Source organism: Magnolia sinica, chromosome 18 (genome assembly GCF_029962835.1).
Source record: "Magnolia sinica isolate HGM2019 chromosome 18, MsV1, whole genome shotgun sequence".
Lineage (NCBI taxonomy): Eukaryota > Viridiplantae > Streptophyta > Magnoliopsida > Magnoliales > Magnoliaceae > Magnolia > Magnolia sinica.
The window spans coordinates 26867514-26889061 of record NC_080590.1 but is presented as its reverse complement, the minus strand read 5'-3'; the positions used below and the strand labels follow the sequence as shown (position 1 = coordinate 26889061).

The following is a 21548-nucleotide window of genomic DNA, read 5'->3' as shown; positions in this document are numbered from 1 at the left end:
TATCATGGGATTTATGTCAGAATTTTATGAGAGGGTCAGCTGTCGGCTGACATTGGGGCATCTTTTATTGCAACTATCCCGAAGGTGACTAGCAATTTGGGAATTTTTGGGGAAAGATTGTGTATGTAGTTGGGAATCAAGGTTCGGGGTTTGGATTTACGGTTTTAGCCTTAGGGGTAAGTTTTAGAGGGAAGACTAAAAGAAAGAAGAAATGGAACCACAGTTCTCGAGAGGGGACTTGCTCTAATACCAAAACTGATGTGGCAACAAGAAGAAATTGAACTCACATCAAAAAGACTGAGACACATGCTTCTTTTGATAATCAATTACTCCAATAGATGCTCAAAGCTGCTCAATGGTCACCAATTTCATCCACACAAAAAAAAAAATTTGAATTAAAAATGATAACCATGTGGATGCTCACCACACAAAAACTGGAGGAAATCTCTCCGCTGGGAGTTTTCTAGAAAAGTCTCAAGTCTAAAAAAGAGTTTCTGGTCTTAAGAATAAAAAACATAAAACAATCATATTCAATTGAATTATCAAAATCATGTCCCTGGAATTATAGAATTCCATACATATGGCTTCATGTAGCAAGCTTAAAACCTATTGGTCTGTAATAAATCTTTCTCAGCCTAATCAAGTCCCTCCAAATTAGCTTGCAATAAATTAGAATTGCAATAAGCCAAATAAGGTAACAATATTTAGAGTCCAAAACCTACTAAAAGTATCTATTCATAACTGTGACTGTGGGAATCAAGGTCTTCAGGTTTGTTTAAGGGCCCCAAATGCATTATGGTTTTGTACAGATGCCCATAATGTAAGGGTGAACCTGTGGCCCACATGATCCAACCAATCATCAACAAGGGCCATCTGCTGTGAGTCCCACGATTCATAAGATTGATCTGGTCAGAACAGCTACTGGGACAATTGATAGGAGTCTTGGTCTTTCATCAGCTCTACTTGGATCCCTTATGTGGCCCATATCTCCAATTCAGACAGTTGGATGGTCCAATCTTCAATATGGCCAGTGGCATAGACCTGATTTATATTTTGTACTGCTGGTTACCTCCTGTCTGGAGGCTTCAATTGTGGGAATACTCAATCAGCCATCAACAGGGACCAATATGGGCCTCGATCAGATTATAGGATGGCTTGGTTGCATCAGTGAGTAATTCAAGTCTTCTTTTTATTTTGATCCATAGCAAAACTTCCCTTGTCTATAATTCCTTCTTTCCTTTGATGGAGCAGTGCTTTTGCAGGATTGGATCGCTCGACAGCTTGCCAAATTGGGGAGCAAAGCTTGTTGTGGTTATCCCTTTGAAATTGAATTCCTTTGGCTCTATCATGGCTTCCTAATAAGCAATTTTGCAAACAGCATTCTCATTCTAGCCTTATTTATATGACATGGTCTGATCAATTCCACATTGATGGAAATGATAGAAAATGTCAAGGAAAATTGCCAATCTAAAATCTATGTACAGTTTCCAACATTCCATCATTCAAGAATGCATCGGCTTGGCAAATGAAATCAAATAACTATGCAATCACGCTGTCCGTACACAAGCTGATTCTCAAGACTTCTCTTTATCTGAACAATGATAGCATGTATTACATTGCAATGAATTTTAAAATAGGAGAAATGCTAAATATTAGGCTAAATGAAGTGAAAAGGGAACACAATAAGCTTGAATCACACATATCCAAATGCTATTTAACCGCCACCGTTGAAAGACATTGACCCTAGGAAACTATTGTTCATCACTAGCAAAATATGGGTCATTGTTTCCTCAATAAACGTTTCTTTTGCTGTGTTGTGCAAGAGACAAGTAACATTTGTGCCTTCAGATAACGTTGTATAAACACAGAATAAAGAAGAAGAAGAAAAGTAAACACATTCATGCATATATAATCTTCCCATTAAAAGAATACCTAGTGCACTCTGGTCAAGTAAGCCAAGTTGGAAGCAGAAAATTGACCCATCATGCTGCCCAATCACTAGGCATCCCGATGTAGCTGTAACACATGTTATTTTTCCAATTTGCAGATGTGTGTGCACATCAATTTCTACAAGCTCACTTTGAGGGAAGATCGAACCAGACACATAAGTACCAATTGCTCTCAGCCTAAAAAGATAAGCAACTCCAGAAACTGTCAATGCATAGAGCAGATACTTGCTGTCAGCAGTACTCGGAACCTGCCAAAAAAAAAAAGGACCTTTGGTTCCCCTGAGAATCTAAGAAATCACCAAATAAAAGAAATGCTCATAATCTCATTCTAAGAGTAGCAGAAAAAATAACTGCCTCTTTGGCAACATAATAGGTTAAGGCCTGTTCACACAACTCCCAAAAGGGGTTCTCCCGCAACTTCCATATCATCAGAATCAACTAATTCACCGAAAACCAATCTATTTGATTTTCAGTGAGTGACCTATTTAGTGCCTTTTTGACAAGTGAGGGGGGTTGCGAAAGTACATCCAAATCCACAACGTGAAATGGGGTTTGGCTCAAAAACGGCATTTAGGCTTCAAACACCCCTTTTGAGGGTGTCCCTAACCACTCTTGTTTTCTATACTAGTCATCTTATGCATTACTTGATGGATACTCTGCAATCTTTATCTCTCTCTTGATAAAATTTAGTTGCCAATTGAAAAAATTTACTTATAATCCAACATTGCAAGAATATCAGTACTTAAACAGTGAAGTTATAGTCTTTGATCAACCTCATTTCTGCATATAAAAGCAAATGGGCATAGTGCATTCTGAAATGTTAGACGAAGTCCACCCTTTGGAAATTCTTTACTAGCAGAGAGCTCCACCAATTCAAGTGCATTTGGGAGGTTCTTGTGAATTCGCCTGTGGCATGGGAGTTAAGGATAGCATTAGGTTCCAGAAAGTGGAGCCAGCAGACAGTTCAAACAATGATCAGCTTAAATTTTCATGCAGCAAAATGGACATTAAAAAATAATCAGCAAACATATCGAACAGAGCCTAAAATAGCATTCAAGCAAGACAGATGAAGAAAACACATGTAAGGCTGATCAAAAGATTAAAAATAGTAGTGGTAGTAGTAGTAGTAGTAATAGTAGTAGTAATGTTTTGGGTTTCAGAACTTGAAATGTTACTTAAAAAAAAAAAAAACTCAAGAGCAACATATCCAAGTTTGGCACCTATACCCACAATCCCAACTTTTTAACATCAATCATCGGAGCATTGTCCAGCTCAAATATCAATCCCAAAATGTGTACTATCAACGAGCCAGTGTTTAGGATGCCACTCAAAATGGTATTTGGGCCAAAAACCCTTTTTTTTTCTTTTTTTTTTCTTTTTTGAGCAAGAACCCATGATGATTTTTCCAGATTAGTTTGTGCCATTTGGGAAATTTTTTAAATTTTTAAATGTAATTTCCAGATGGAATCAATGTCATCCACCCTTCCAAAATTGTAGCCCACTGAACTTCTAGTGCTGCTAGAAGCATAACTGCTACAGTTACGCACTCCCCTGGAAATCAAACCAAATACACTGTCTTAAACACGACTATCAACTATCCAACTACAAACGGTCTTGAACGAGCAGGAGATGTATTCTCTATCCTAACCAAATTCCACTATAAATAACAATCTGTGGTTCCAGCTCCCAAGCAAGAAAAGCCAGGTGCAGCTGTTTCATTGGACAACAGACTTCCTGACCGTCCAATCTGCCGCATTTGAATTGATGGTAGGAAACAGAAATGGTTAACAGTCGATAGCCAATGGGGAAATGCGATTGCTGGGACTATCCGGTTGCTGTGGTTTCTGAAATTTGTCCATCCGCATTAGGGCCCACTAGAAGGACGGTGGTGATCCGCCTTCGAATCTACCACATTAGAGGAGGGTTGTGCATATAGCAATCAAATCGACTCAGGAGAGTCCCATTTCAGTTCATGGAGCAGACAATGGTGAGAAAATGCAAGGTAGGAGAGAATTACCAGATGAGATAGGTCGAAGGATCACCGATGACATGGCAGGAAGCGGCGTTTTCTGTGAGGGGGGCGCAGGGTTCGGAAAGAGGACATGAAGAAGTAACAGTAACCTCTGCCCACTGTATAGAATCGCTGCCTGTGATGGGAACCTCCATCGCTCCCAGAGGCCGAGTCGCCATGGATCGGATCTCAGGGACCGAGTTAGTTCAAAGGGCGGGAATCGGAAAGAGAGAGCTTTTGGAGGGGCGAGGGGTTTTGCAGGGTCTTGTTGCGGGAGAAAGTTAATTGATACTCCGGCAGAGTACGATGGTTGATACACGAGCAATTGGAATTTTGAACATATTTCATACGTTGCTCGTATTAAACCGGTAAATTGTCAAACCTATTGTCGTCAAGTCAGTAGGTCCCAATATTTTATTGGTTGACGTATTTGTTGTACCCTAGTTACGACCGTTGCTTAAACAAGGGATGAGGTAGGAGCACTTGTCATTGCACCTAAAGAAGCAGCCTGTGAAAGATATATGAAGCAATTTCATGGATGCATAGCTGAGGTGAATTGAATAGTACACGTCATCTGGGCGTACCATAGCTTTAGCCCTGTGGTAGGCGTAGTAGAAATCTTTAGCTGTAATCTGAGTATGGATGAAGAATTGATAGTCTTCTGATTATCTTGAAACAGTCTTAAGCAAATTATTGAATAAGCTTTCGATCTTCTCAAGTTTGGGTCATATACAATCGCATTCAGTGCATCTACCTATTTCAACGCTTGTGGATGAGAGTTCTCTGATTTGAATCAAACTGCATAATCAATTCTGGCATGCTCGCATAAACCACTGGTGATAAAAAACAAACAATTTTTTGCACGCCTGGTGGAACTAAAAACTATTTGGTTGCCATAAGTATTTATTGTGCGCCGGCCATGCAATAAATTTTGGCATGCCCAGGAATATTAAAAAACTATTGAGATGTCGTAAATATTTTGTGCACCACTGCAATATGAACCGAATAGGTTGTAATGCTTCTAGCACCACTAAACTTCTTGCACGAGAAGAGAAAACCCAGGTGCATGCAATACTTGAGTTGTTGCCGATCCCAATAACTAATTTTCCAAATCAGGACATTGCATCTTTATCTCGGATGGATCCTCTTAATATAATGTCAGCTAATCTACATGGTATGGAAATGGGGATTCAGCATATTGCGGAACGGTTATAATGTTAGGCCGAGCAGTCTCAAATTCATACTTAAACATTCAACAGGTGAATAGTCAATCATACTAAGAACTTGAATCGGATAATGACTATTTTTTGCTAAAAGGGCACCCACTGTGCCTAAACAATCTGTCGAGACTATTTATGTCGAAAATATAGCATCAGTACAATCAACACTGTCAATACTTATTTCACAGCAGAACACACACCCCACTCTAGTATAGAAAGTGTGGAATGTTCATCCACTTACTGAGTTCGGATGATTTGAATGGGAGGTCATGAACGTCATTCCTGAATAAACAAACTAAGGTATACATGAGGGACAATCCTTACAATGAAATTCACTGTATAATGGAAGACAAAATGATAAGGGCAGCATGTCACAAACACTCTTACGTATGTATCATATGAGGAGGTGGGCCGCACCGATTTCTCCGTAGCTAGGCAAGTACCCGTGATCGTGCTGAAGACCCCATGTGCATGTGCGAGCATCTGAAAGACCCCACACTTAGAAGATGCACATGGGTTGCTTTATGGAGTGATGCAAACCGTTAGATCAAAGGGACACGACAATCGAGTCATTGGATCGTATGGATCACATGATTATGCCATTGATTGTTATTCGTCCACATCAACTTTAGACTTTTATCATATTTTAAGATTTAGTTTTTTTTTTATTTTATATTTTAACACATTATGAGTGTTTTTTATTTTATTTTATTTTATTTACACTGTAGCTATTTTCATTAAAATTCACAAGACAAGGGGATTATTGTAATTTTTGAAATTTCTTGGAATTATAAAAAGTGAGGGGCGTGTGACCTCTCTCCCGTTAGATTTTGTGATTAGAGAGAGAGAGAGAGAGAGAGAGAGGGTACTTTTGCTTTATTCTCTCATCTTCATGCGATTTGAAATGAAGATTGGTGTGAGGCTAATTTTCATCAACATAGGCGCGAGGTCTCCATCTATTTCCTCACCATTTTCTTTTTCTTTTTTTCTCTCATCCAGGTATTTTCTTTAGGTTCTTAATTCTCCCATCATAGATATTTGTCTTCTCTCAAACACAACTTTCTCATACACATCCATAATCTAAATCCTAACCGACATAAACATACCCTCACATGCCACACGTGTGATCGTATGACTACACGTGTGAATCCCTCCTACTCCCTTTGGTTTCCCACCATCATTATCAAAACTCCTCTCTTCCATCCCCAAAACCTTAACCCTAAACCTAAAATTCATAATTTTTCTACTTTCCCAATTTACCTGAACCCTAATTTTCACAATATGTTATATTAGGTTTCTTATTTTGAAATAGACTATATCATATGCTAATTGGATGTTCCTACAATCATTAGATCTTAGTTTCTTTTTATTTAATGATATTGCGTTATGGTGTTGATAGCCTAGGTTAGGATTATGCATGATTCTCTTTTTTATTTTCATGATATTTGTTATGAATATAGTGATGTTTGTGTTTTTTTTATTATTAAATATCTTAATGCGGTTATTTGATCTCATATGTTACTTAGTTCATACATCACAAAACGAAATAGGTCTAGGACCGCCACTAGTGGTTGAACCATACCATATAGATCACGACTGAATCATGCAACTTCTTTAAAAAGTAGCAGGGCAAGTTTTTTACCGTCTTATTGCTCTAGTTTACCATAAGCTTTATTTGAAATAGATTGATCCACAGCCTCCATTGTCGTAGCCGACTTTGATGTTTTTTTTACCAAGATGGTCAGCTTTGATATTTTTCAACCAATACAGTTGAATTCGACCAAGATGAATGACTTTGACGTGTTTTGTCACGTCCCAAACTCGGAAACCGGGCTCACAAAATTTCCGATTGCCGAATCCGGCACCGATAACATCCGTAGTACCTCATTCTCGGCTTTCAACGCCCATACACAAAAATCCGATCATGGGATCCTTAAAGGAGGATTTTTCAACGTACATTTATCTCGTAAGAAGCATAACTACAAGTTTACTCAAATCATAAAGGCAACATCGTCATCACATATTCATTAATATAAACAGTTGAATACAGTGCTGAAAAATAAATACACATATCAATAATCAAGCTCCAGAAGACAGCTGCACGCTCCAAGCTTAACGTTGTTGTGACCTAATGCCACCTGCATGCATCTATCGTGCATAAGTTCATAGAAAGCTTAGAGGATGGTGTAAATGTGTGCGCAAGGTAAGTGCTAAGTATACTATACAAATCCATAAATCATATAATATCAGAAACACTAGCCAGTCCAAGAGTCATATAATATCGGAGTATGCAATATTAGAGTAATACGGAAACACGTTACCAAGTCCATAAATACCATCAGCCTTATCCAGGCTATGCGATGCAAAAACATAATAAGTCAAATATCATATACTGAGGATGCAATGCAATATGCAAATATTGACAAGTTCACGAGTACCGTCAACCTTATCTAGTTCATATAAATGCAGAAACATAGTAACCAAAAATGTCATATGTCACGGATATAATGCAATATACGAGTACAAATGAAATGACCAATCTGGAGTGTGAAGTTGGGACGATAGTACGTAATATCGCAAGCTATGGGGTCCATGACAATGGACTTTTATCCAAACCAGTCCCATACCTAAATTTAGATAAATAGACTCAATGTGGTAAACTCCTGATCTCAGGTTGGTCACGTACCTAACTAAAACCATGGCCATTGCGAATGTGCACGTAATGATCTGGTTACGCACCATCAGCCCAAGTGGATGATGAATGAATGAATGAATAAGTCAAATGGTGGATATGTAACCCCATACTCAGTACATCCAAATGTCAGTATGGCTCATCTCTGGGATATCACTAGGGTCTAGTACACTCCACAATGACTGTCACCTTCCTAGCCGCACAACCAATGAGTGGAAAAGACCTTACTATCCGCCTAGCCAGTAGTATGCCAATACTCACCTGGCTCATCGATAACGGGCCCATTTGGGAGCTGGTCAAACTCATCATAGCTTACAGCCCCCTCACTCGGGCGGATAACGTCACACCCCCTCTTAACCGACCACGACACAGTGGGAGACGCCGCCTACTGGTATTCGGCACCTAGGCGCTCATGTATCCACTCGGTTTAGACGTTGAGGTCTCCTCTGGTACCAAAGGATTCTGGGACTCTCACCCAAGGACATCTTATATGCCCACAATGCTAGAACTAAATATTTTCGATATCCCATCTGACCATCCACGATGACCCTGTGAAGGTCACAACCCTGATATTGCTAGGGCGCCAAGTGATCATGTTACACAAATGCGAGACGATGAGTCATACTATCCAGTCATGCATCAAACTTGCGCATATTGCGCGATCATGTGGGGCAACTCTGTCTCTTAAGGAGCCTCCTAAATAACTCAGTCCAATGGCAATGCTATATATGATCAACCATTCCTCGCAACAGGCATACAAATGATGCGTATGGACATGTAGCATGATGTAATAAAGTACACAATCATGATTATCTGATAAGACGAACAACAATAATCCACAGTCGGCCTTCACGGGCATATTACATACCCAAAGTATAAACTAAACAACATGCTCCTTCTACAACTATGCATGTCCCACGTTATACTGCATTAGCTTTCCAAGGCACTGATATATCATATATTCCAAGACGTGGTCCACTGAAAGGACGGTGGATCTTGCCCATGCATCGAAATAGACTCTATATGGTAGATATACTAAATCTGATGCTACATAATCTTCTATCTACGGTAAGGGGTGATGATGCGCTAAGCGACGGATAGCTTAGATGATACACTAATGTCCAAGATGGACCTCACGCTTGTCTCAACAATGAGACGGATAGTGTGGATGATATATTCATGTCACGAGGTCCTAGTAAATGGGTACAATAGTAGAATACACCTCTCGTGGTGAGTCAAGTGGGTATATGACAAGGTGAGTTAACGGGGTGAACAATTATGCTTCCTAAATCTCTATATCATGTAATAAATTGGGCTTTCCTATGGGAAGCCCAATACATTCACCAAGTGGTTTCGTGGAGTTCATACATTTAGGACCTTTAACGGATTGGGTAATCCGCTCAACACCTAAGTGGACCTTTGGTACGGTCACTAAGCTCAGGCAAAACATGAATCTGGATGGGTCGCATTCCTATGAAATGCCTATTATGAACATAACGTGGGCTCCAAGGTTTGGACAACCCTACAGGGCATGGTAGGAAGGTACTAGCATCAATGGGGCCCAATGGTTTGGATTAGCCCAATAAAAGAGACGGGTAGTACTAACATCAATGGGGCCCAACAGTTTGGGATAGCCTATTAAGGGAAGATGGGATTAGACTTAGCAATAAGCCCTAGGTAGATTTACAACGGTGGACCTTTAACCATCATTGTTCCTACAATGTGGCCCACTAGGGGATTGGGATCTAACTCACGATGGGGCCCATGACCCTTATACGAATTTGGAAAAAAAAAAAGAAAGGGAATGGAGAGCATGCGTATACCATACATACAGCTAGGTGAATCTCACAAGGCAGCCTCACGAAAAAAATGGGTATTACTGTCATCGGTGGGGGCCCAACAGTTTGGGTTAGCCCACTAGGGTATCAATGGAAATGGGCTTAACAATGGGCCCTATGAAAGTTTACAACGGTGGACATTTAACCACCACTGTCCTATGGTGCGATCCGTATAGAAATCGGAATTGGAATCGTAACGAGATTCTCGGCCCTCCGACTATTTAGGAAATGGATGGACAGCACGTGCCTATTATTCATACATGGTGGGCTTGCATAAGGCGGTGGACCCACGGCCTAAAAATGGGTAAACAGTGTATATATAGCATGTACATCACGGTGGCCTCACACATTCAATGGGCCTCATAAACAGTCACAGAAGGGCCTCATCTCATGGGCTTAATATACATTACAATGAGCCTCTCACATGGGCCTAAATATACATCACAATGGGCCTCATTACATGGATCATAACAAAGGGCCTCATATACATTAAGTGGGCCCTACATCACATGGGCCTCCTATACATCAAGATGGGCCTAATACACATCATGGTGGACCACACGCCTCATGGATGGTGTGGATATACTTCAAGGTAGGGTCGACGTCCAGTAACAGATGAATGACTAGTTATAGAATACATGCATCAAGAGGCCCACAGTCCCCAGCAAATAGTCGGTGCATATATAGAATATATACATGAAGGTGGGCCCTACCTATCCTTGCCTATGTACGGTGTGGAATACAATACATACATCAGTGGACCACCGCCCACGTCCAGGGACTGGACGGTGTGAATGAAACGCATACATTATATGGGTCCCTCGTGTGGAGCCACGTGCCACCAGGGCAGGCCCCATGGATGGACCGACTAGATAAAACACTTACATCGGCGGGACCCACCGTCCTTTACTGGACGGTGTGGATTTCACACATTCCACATGGAGGCGTCCACAGACTGACAGAGTGGATAAAATACTACATCATGGTGGCGTTCCACCGTCTAGCAACAGATGGACAGCAGAGATATGACACAAACATCATAGTGGGGCCCATACGTGCCATCAAGGCAGGCCCCACACCTTGTTGATGTCGATTTCAATACAGCAGCTATATAGCTGTCGTCAAGTACACCAGCCGATCCAACCTCCCATCGTCCAGAGGTTGGACGGTGAGGATGCAACACATCGATCGTGGCGGGGCTACACGTGTGGCCCACCATAACGTTTATTTTCCATCCCATCCATTCTTAAGGTCACAAGACCTGAATAAAGAGGAAAAAAACAAATTTCATATAGATCCAAAACTTCTATGACCCAAAAAAAAGGTTTCAATGGTGGACGTTCAATCCCCCGCTGCTTCTTGTAGTGTGGACCACCCGAGTTCCATGTACGGCTAATTTTTGGTGCACCCCATTTTTAAGAGGGGACCCATCAAATGCACGGTGTTGATGTGCAACATACATCATGGTAAGGCCTGTGTTGGGGCCCACCTTCCTACCAGTGTTCAAGCAGCAGGACGCTGCAAGCAAGTAGTGTGCAACCAGCCACGTAGGGCTCACCCTTATATATATATATATATATATATATATATATATATATATATATATATATATATATATATATGTTTTTCTTAGGTTTTTCGTGGGTAAGGCCCACATTTAGAGGATCTAATCTGCCAGTCGGGTTCCTGGGCTCGTGACGGGTCTAACAAGCCCAATATTTGATATGTTTTGATGTACCTGCTAGAGGTTCAGATTAGCTTCATTTTTCGGCTCAACGCCTAAAATGAGTTGAGAGATTGAATGGACGATGTGGATTAAATACATGCATCATGGGTGGGGCCTGTTGTGGGTCCCACACTTCTCCCTTCAAAGAAAGCTGTTGCAGGACGCTGACAGCAACGTCCCTTACACACTCCGCACTCACACTATAGTGGAATTTCACCATCCATGTGGGCCCACTTAGTGGACAGCATGGGTAAAATACATACTTCATGGTGGGGTCCATCCAGGTGGGCCACAAGGCCTCATCATCACAAAAAAAAAATGAAAGAGAGGGAGAGAGAGAGAAAGATGTGAGTGATGGAGGGACCCCGACACTATGGGCCCTTCCTTCCATGCATACAACATACATCAAGTGGGTCCCATTACATGTGGGCCCACCAAATCAAAATCAACGGTGGAGATCTCTTCTCCGCTAAATTGCAAGGTCTAGATTACTCTTTTTAAACTAGGAAAGTAAGCATCATGATGGGGTCCATGGAGAATGGCCCTATCATGGGATGATCATGAGAATCATGGTGGGCCATCGACCACACCTAGGGTCCAAAGTGAGATCCATACCATCAATCGTTAGGCCCCACTTGGCCCATCATCAAAATAAAATCTAAGCTTATAAAAGCACCCACCGTTCGATCTTCTTGGTCCGATGGAATGTCAAACTCCTTGACTCTTTCTTTGAAGAAGGATGATGAGGATTGAAGGGCTAGGTTGAGGGATCTTGGGGTGGGAAGTGGGCCACACACAAGCACTTTTCTCTCCTTGGAATGCTTGGATGGCCAACCTCCTGATTGCTTGGAAAAGTGAGTAGATAAAGAGAGAGAGAGGGTGGTTGTAAGAGAGAAGTGATGGGTGTGAGTGATGGATGGAGTGATGGATGGAGTGATGTAAGGGTTGACTTTGGGGTAGCTTGTGTAAGAGGGGTATGGGTTGTTTAAGAGAGGTGACATGTGAGATATGGGTGTGATAGGTTGAGTACATCGAGTCGAGTAGGACTGCATTAGGGCCGATCCAACTCGATTCTGTTTTAAAATAGGCCTCACTCGAGCACGACCCGACTTAGTACCGAGTCCAGCATGCCTAACCTGATCCGAGTCTGGGTCTAGCCTGGACTAGTATGGACTGAGTCTGACCCGGTCACAAGTACCGAGTCGGGTCGGGTGCAATGGGTATCCACGGCTGAAATCACAACTCAAAACCTATATACACTTGCCGAATGGCAATCTCTCAATCAGCTACACGGCATCTCAAATCTGAAACATCATATTTGAGTTATATATATATATATATATATATATATATATATATATATATATATATATATATATAACACCAAGGTTGTCGAGTTCCATTGAGATGGCCGAGTTTAATATTTTTGTCCGATCGAGTGGTCACATTTATTGCATTGAACAACGTACCAATGTCGTTCTCACCTTTTCAACCAAAGGTGAGGCGATGTGGGGCCAATGTTGTATCATATTTCTAGTCGTTCCTGAAAATAGTTAGTGAGGGAAGGACACGTATCATTGTGCAAGAAATAAACAACATGAGAAAAGATCTTTAGAGATACTTGGAGCAATTTTCATGGATGTACAACTGGCGTCGAGCATGGATGATACCGTCATCTGATGACATGGCACAATTTTGATGGTAATTAAATTACACAATTTTGATGATTCTGAAATCTCACTTTTTACCATGATTTCAACCTACTTGAGTGAAATGCGGTGAATCCTGAGGTCATTTTATTTAGGGGTCATTTGGCACCATGGATTTAGAGGGATTTGAAATCCCTCGGTTGTTTGGCACCATAAAATAACCCCCATATTTTAAATCTAGGGGGTTTCAAACCTCCTAAAGAGGAGGTTTGAAATCCACAGTAAGAACTGCGATTACATCTAAAATCCTTCAAATTGTTGCATGTGTAATATGTGTGTCACTAGAACATTAAACTATTGGACATATGGCCCACTAATGATATTCCAAAACAACTAGACTATCAATTGCATCACTATAATTGCTTTAATATGATTATCAGCGCCGTCCAAACATTATCCATTTAAATCAACAGTTAAAAATCATTGGTTAGTCACTTGGACATGATCTTGTGCTTATGGCGCATCCGGGACTTAGAATTTCATCATTTTCGGATAAAGTATATATCTTAGTGGGGCTTATTACTACCATTGTGTTAAACATTACATACGTTCACTAATTAGAGATATTAAAGTTGATTTAGTAATTAAATTCAAACCCCTGTAAATACACCACGCATAACTACTTTTTGATTAAAGTTAATTCTCAATACAGGGTGCCAAACGCAATCAGAGGATTTCAAATCCAGGGGTTCTGAATTCATGCTCCCAAACGGGCCATTTTATAAACCCATGCACCGTTATGGGGCAGAAACCGTTCCAAACCGAGAAGAATAACGGGAAACAGCCAGGATCCTCTCCGCTGCCAACGGGGAGAGCCCATTCCACGATGGATGTGGGTGGGGCCCACATAGGTGTATATGTGGCATGGAAACTGTCGGAAGAGTTCCCTAACAATGAAATGGGATGCCCAAAATCAGACCAATCCACAAGGTTCGTTCATCTTTTATTTTTATTTTTTGCCTGCGTGGCCCACTTGACAATTGCATGGGCCTGATGTTTTGGAAATCCCATCATCATATTTGTGTTGCTCTTTTATTTTTATTTTTTGCGTGCGTGGCCCACTTGACTATCGCATGGGCCTGATGATTTGGAAATCCCATCATCATATTTGTGTTGCTCATTTGATGATCAGTTGGATGGTATAAAAACAACATAGTGGACCACCCCATAGAAAAAAAATAAAAATAGACCACTGCCCAAGAACCTCCCATTTATGTCGTGGCCCACATGATGATCAGATCAGCCTGATTTACAAGGTATCACAAAAGCGACCGCTGTAGAGGGGTTGGATGTCGTGAAAATATCATGGTGAGTCCCACATGCAAGAGTCCTAAAATAAGTCATACTCTACCAAGCTGCGTAGGATCCAACCTCCTATATTAATCATGTCTTAAAGTTGCCCGCACGTGGGAGCTCTATCTTTCCACAGAAGAACATCTGTTGATTGAACATGTGTGCAAGATCTTTCCATTTAGGTGCTACATCTTTTAGATATTTTCCAGTGAAAAATGAGACAATCTCACGCCTCTGGTGGACAATAGTTTACATAAATATATAAATGGAATATGGCTACATTTATTCTTGTACTTTTTGGCCCACCTAAGGGGTGGAATTACCTAATTATTCATCATAAGATTGAAACATTATTTCAAAGTAGATGGAACACCCACATCTCTCATTTGTGTTTCAGATGCGGTATGTGCATTAATGAATCCTAGGATTGCTTAGAGACGAAGTAACAAGGGGAAAGAAACAAAAAGAAGTTCGATTTTGAATTTCATATGTTTTTTCTTGGGTTGATTAAGAAAAAAATGGAGAATAGGGTGGAAAAGAATAAGATAAAAATGCAATGGAATATTTATTCTCTTTAACATGGAAGGTTTTAAGGAGCATTTTTTAAAAGCAAGAATTTATTGGAATCAAACTATAAGGAGTGGGGCATGTGATCCCGAAAGCACCAGGGGGGAATGTGATGAGGTCGATCACTGTCTTCCGAGGATAACTACTTTGAATCCATGAAGCTTCTTTGGACTCCACACAGATATTTCTCGAATCTACGAGGAAAGAAAATAAGAAAATAGAAAATAAATTCTAATAAATTCAAAATTTAATTGATTTATGAATTAAATAAACAAGCACACAACCCTTTAAATATAGATACCAAGCAATAAGAGAAAAATTAGAAGCAAACTATAACTAAAACTCCTAAAAATTCATAACTTACTATAAATAGTAAATTTACTTTTTATAGAAAGTTTGGCTTAACCATGTTATTCTCCTAATTATTTTAAGCACTTTTCATGTTGGACACAACTCCTAAAGCTCAACAGATGTAGAGTTATAATCAAACTAAAACTTACTATTTACAGTAAAAATGGAATTGAATATGAAATTCGACCGTCGATATGATGGAATCTTGCAAATTCTGTAGGTGGGCAACTCGGCTTATGCCGTGTTGGTTGGCTAAAGTAGCTTTTCTTACTCCAAAATCATATATTTTACGCCCGTTAACTCATTCTGGATTGTGAGATACGCCCAATCTAAGGTCTGACGGTCTGGATCTCCTGTCGTCGACCGGGCCTTTTCTGATCCATCTTGGCCATGAAACTTTCCACGGCCCGTGTTGAGGGTCAAATATTGCATATTAGACTCCAGTTATTGCTTAAATTTATAAACATGGTACTGTTTAACAGTCCGATTTAATCGTGTTTGTGTTGTAAGGTGTGTTTGGGAGCTTGGACGAAAAATGGGTACTAAAAGTATATAATTAACGCTCTAAAGTTACCAAGGCAAGGGACAAACTCCAAGGGACCGAGATCAAAGGATTTACATGCCAGATATCCGAGAAAATCAAGCCGCTCACATTAAACGGGACTGAAAACCGTCCAGAACGCAAGATCACAAGGTTTTCACCATCCGTTCGGCTCAAAACTTTATATATGGCCTGAGGACCATAAATTAACCATACACGTCGAAAATCAGCCATTGGATCTTTGTGAAAATGGCCCAACGGACAGATCATCCCACAAATTGTCAATCTGGGGCCCGCTTGATATCTTGAAATACTTCAATTTTGGTGTCAACCATTTAAATTATATGGCAACCAAGTTGGACGGAGCTGATCTCTCATATACATCACCGTGGGACCCACATGTGCATTGCACATGTACAGCGTGGGTGCTCAAGCCGTGCACCAGACTAAAAATTTTGGTCAAAGTCGGCTGACCCGACCTTCTTCCTCACTCCATCCAACGCTGTCTGACCATTTTTTAGCCAGTGGGCCCCACACATCATCCAAATGGATGATCTGAACCGTCCATTCACTCAGGGGGGTGGCCATAACTTTCGTCAAGCTTACCTTTTTCTTCCATGTACGTGGACATGCATAGATTACCGTTAAACGCAGGATGGATGGCGGAAGCAAAACATCAGTGGCCCACATAGAATCTAATTCAAAATCAGTCATTTCTTACTAGTTTTTAGAGGGGAGTTCAATGAGCGGCTTGGATTTGTCAAAATAACACTAACGTGGGCCCCACCAACGTCACAGCGGAAGCTTCCGCGTCCCTATTTCGCAAAACAGAGCTCTACATCACAAAGCCATGAGTATAAAGGCTCATTTACATGCACCCTTATAAGGAGAGTTTGACACCTAAACCCAATTCATTTTGAGTCAACGATTTTATGTGTTGTATGTTTGCATGCACTTTTACAAATCCTTCCTGATCCATCGGCTGTTAAAATAACCCCTAAAATGGGTTAGTTACCAAAAAAACAACTCTAGGTTATTGAGCGAGAAAGTTGATGAGTGGAAACACCTTTTACAGAAATTGCGTCAAAATGAGGCCTAAAGTTATATTGGGCATGTGAAGCCCTAATGAGGTGGAGATGTTTTTGATATTCCAGTTACGTGTGAAGCTAGACATGCAGAGCTCGTAATTTGTATAAGCGGCATTGGAATCAAATTAAACCTAGTGAGTTCAGGGATTCACCTTAGCTAAGCCAAAGGTTTGGAAATCAAATTCATTGAGCAATCCCAATCAAACGGTCAGATAGCCATATAAGTGCAAGTTTTTGGGTTGTGATGCATATAAACAAGGTCCCACTTGAAATATATATATATATATATATATATATATATATATATATATATATATATATATATATCATATGGCCTGATGCAATCCATGTCAATGGATAATAAGATGTCATGCAGTGGCACACTTGTACGAAAGACGAGAAATATACCCACGCCAAGAGAGAATATTAACACCTATCTCTCGATGATACGTGGCCTGCCAAAAGGAGCCATGCTCAGAACCATACACACATCTATGTCTGAAAAGGTAGTCATCTCTCCATAGGGGACATGATCGACGCACACAAGACGTGTAATCCCTGGTGTGTTAACGAAGCTTATAAAAAACCCATCGACCACAATTTCTCCGTAGTCTAATATATGCATGGCATAGTTGTCTTGCTTGTCCCTCGTACTCCATTGACATTTGTTAATTTTAGCTTCTTAACTTAGTCACTTCATTTATTTCTAGTCATGCTATAGCAAGTCCAGAGCCATTAGTTTGACTTGATTTTGCTGTTGTCCAACGCATCGTCACTGCAAGCACCTATAAGTAGATTAAATATCTATGACCCAATCATTATATCCCAGATGATCAAGTCCTTGCTTGATGCGTCTCTAGTCATATCTTACTGACTTCATGCCATGATCGTCTCACGGCCATTTGTTAGTTTCCATGAACGTTTTTCCAGTGCAAGCCGCCGCATATATCTTATTTCTCATCCACTTAGTCTATTATCTTTTTTGCTTAGTATATTTATTTAATACTACAATTAATAAAACTAGCGATCCAGCTTGACCTTCTATCACTGTTGGAAGAAATGTCCTCGGTTCCAAGGCAAAAGATCCAGTTCAGAAAGACTTACCCTCTCATTATAAAATCACATAATCATTGTAACAATTGTGATTAAACAGTCAGGTCAATCTTCACAAATCTAGTCCTGATTTGGCTTAGTTCGACACTTCGGGTCACAAGTGTTCATCTGATTCAAGTTGAATATGACTCTAACACGTCTGACATTGAATCTAATTGCACATGTTTAAACAAATTTGGTATGTTCGTAACACGTATAGCCATACATTCAGATTGAACAACACCACTCTTATGTGAATATACAATTTAAGTGTGCACATATCATCCATCACACTCCACACAAAATCATAGGGTTTTTTTATTTTTCCAGCCAGTATTGTATAGTTGGACCCAAATAAGCACAGTGGGTACAAGTGGTCCCATGGTTATGTACTTCACGAGCTTGATATGGGGCTAAACATTGATGGCCCATGCATCGATTGTCATATGCTTTGGATGATTTTAGCCCTATAAATGTTTAGACCTTTTTTATTTTTATGACAACCTGTGTTGTTTCTCATTTCCTAACATGGTCATCATTATTCATGCTCCATGCACATGGGAGGGTCTGCAACCTCATTTGCTTCGGTCACTAAAAGGTGACGTAATGAGCATTTTAGTTATGCAATGTATTCCCACTCTTCGACAATCCAGGCCACTGACAATGCATTCTATTGGAATGAGCACCGACAACTCTTCCATATTAGAGTTGGAATTTTGGATTTATAAATTAGTAACTATGGAAATTCGGATTGAAATTTTTTATAAAAGAAAATTGAAACATAAAATAAAAACTAGAACAAGAGAATTAAGAGGGATTTGTTAAATTTGAGGCGTGAGGAGAGTCATTGAGCTTGAAATTGATTTGCCTTCCTTTGGACGTTGTCCGCAATGCAGTAGGAACACCGGACAATCAACCTCCACGATACCTCGAATGTTGTCTTGTCACATCGGCGCACTCGACGTACGAAGACCCGAACCAACAAATGTATATCTAACCCGAATAACCAAAAAGAAAGAGTAGGTTTTGACACGTGTAGTTGCACGTGCACGCACCGCGCCATGTACACAGCCCGGTGCACATGGGCATGTGTGGTTCATGGCATCGGTTGGGGCTATTGGCAAATTCACATTCACCTAAAAGGGGCCTAAGCCCCGTTCAATTTTCTCCTTTTATAAACTCAAAAGTTTTCTACTTGCCCATCCGATGTGGGACTAAACCCACATCACTACAAGAAAGAGAAAGCATTTGTTGCCTTTTGAAATAGTTTTGGAGGAAATTTTCAAACCACTGAAATTTTGATTTTTAATTATTTTGAAACACAAAAAATACAACAATCTCTCACTTGTTCCAAAATAATGACTTTCAGGTTAGACATAAACGACTGTGCATTATATTAATGTCCGATAAACTTGAATCGATATTTAGAATAAACAAGGTAGGTTCACAGGAGTTATGGAACAAATAGTCTTGAACCATACATGTAACGCCCCAAAATTCAAAGGTTGAGTAGGAACTCGGCGCCCGAATTCCCGGGTGCCACGTATGCCCTAACGGGCCTCATGTGCAGTTATATGAACAATATCCTGTGGTGATGGAGAATTAAACCAAGCATAGAGTAACAATAAATCATGTGGAAAAGTTAAGTGCTGATAATAACATGAACATCCAAATATAAGCCCAAAATATCCAAAGTAACATCCAATCAGGGATATAGTCCCAACCATACATCTAACCCAAAATGACAAGGGCCCTAGCCCAGTCCCACGATCTGTAAACTCGAACTAGAAAGATCCGCCGAAGGTATGGAAGTATGCTCGCTCCTCCTTCTCGTCCACACTGGCATCCTTCAGCGCATCCTGCTCCATTGTCCTTGCATCTATGACAAGTTTTGGTTGGTGTTTTAAAACACCGTCCTAGAGTGAGAGTGATTAGCTAACTCAGTGGTACCATTAAGAGTAAGTTACACAAATTCTCATACACAAGAATAAATTTAGTGAATAGCATACATTCATAGAACCCTAGATACTCTGATTAATGCAAATGCATAGATTAATGATATGATGCATGCCTCTCACCAAAACACTCCCTCTTGCGACACCATCTAACGTTTGCGAACCAACACTGCCACAAGCGACCTCGACTGCCAAATCGCAAAAGTAGCCAATGCATGTAGTGCACATGTTATCCAAGTTGATTAGTTAGGTTCATTCATCTAGCAGGTCGAGGAAACCGAAATACCCTGATGGATCATTGTCTTAATCTGATCGCGCGACTATAATGGCCGTGGCCGTATGACTCTCACGATCCTCAGCCCTTGTGGGTTCATCAATCCCATAGTTCTTAAGCTCCTACGAAAACAATTTAGGACATTAAGTCCTGCTTGCAGTCATTACGGGGAGGTCGTCACCCCAACGTAGGCCGACAGCTCGGGTATAGTGTCTCATACCACCATACTCAGCTCACGAGTCTTTAGTGTTTACTGGTCACTACGAGGAGGCTCGTCACCCCAATGTAGGCTGACAGCACGGGCATAGTGTCTCATACCACCATCCCCGGCTCATGAGTCTTTATGGGCTGCAAATCATGATTATCAGTGGGCGCAAGGGTCATAGGGTACCTCAGGTTCAGTCAGGCGTGTACAATCATGGTTAACATACAAGGATGACCAACCAGTGGACTAATCTGCCCAGGCGAGATGTACAACGGATTGCATGACTTGAGATCAACGTCTCGTGTAGTCCAACTACGGCCGACACTTCGCAATTCGACTAATCGGGCCAAACTTGTCCATGGGCCATCTCAACGGAAGGGTTGCCCAAAAAGGGATTCCGGTTAGTTGGCTGATCCATAAAGGGGCATGTGAGCAGTTATGTAGCATGTTTCAACAATTTTCCTAGAACTACTCTGGCGAACAAATAACATGCTCATAATTCTAGCAACATGGACAACAATGCACTTAATTCACATCAATTCAATTTACTGTACCAACATATAACATACAATTCATCAAGCAACATCTAACATGCGAATCGATGACAATCTCATGGCATGCAAATCAGCGAACAACATGAAATTTACAAATCAGCAACCAACATGTGACATGCATCCAGTAATCAGTCATGTAACATACAAATCAGCCACATTTAGGAGATTGTACTTGAATCTCCCTAAATTTGGCTGACAGGTCAGTAATCTACGCATCAAGAGATCCTCAGGGCCTAATTTCCTTTCTCAATTTTGGGAAATGTCCCACGCATATGTCATCAATCAAGTAACAATTAAAATTCAGCAACACGCATTCACATATAGCACCCAAACCCACTATGATTCACACTAGGCACGATAATCGGTCACCTAAAGGTAATGGTCCATACCTATTATCGATTGGAAGCTCTTGTGGTCGCCCTAGCATCGTCGGATCTGAAAACTTGACGTGTCAGGGCCCTGCGTCACATGAAATTTGTGGTA

General features: G+C 40.7%; 1 protein-coding gene across 3 annotated transcripts in view; it reads right to left on the bottom strand.

Annotated features, from left to right (window-relative positions):
* Positions 1-4244, bottom strand: part of LOC131233789 (nuclear pore complex protein NUP160) — a 77413-nt gene extending 73169 nt beyond the window's left edge. For 2 of the 3 annotated variants that reach the window (XM_058230581.1, XM_058230583.1), the window contains exons 1-3: positions 3967-4243; positions 2723-2855; positions 1933-2197 (exon numbers count right to left, since the gene is read on the bottom strand). In XM_058230581.1, coding sequence (XP_058086564.1) covers positions 1933-2197; positions 2723-2855; positions 3967-4139 — 571 coding nt within the window. In that variant the 5' untranslated portion in view covers positions 4140-4243. Of the gene's footprint in view, positions 1-1932; positions 2198-2722; positions 2856-3966 lie in introns of all 3 variants that reach the window. The other variant, XM_058230582.1, reaches the window with a different exon arrangement.
* Between the last annotated feature and the right edge of the window lie 17304 nt (positions 4245-21548).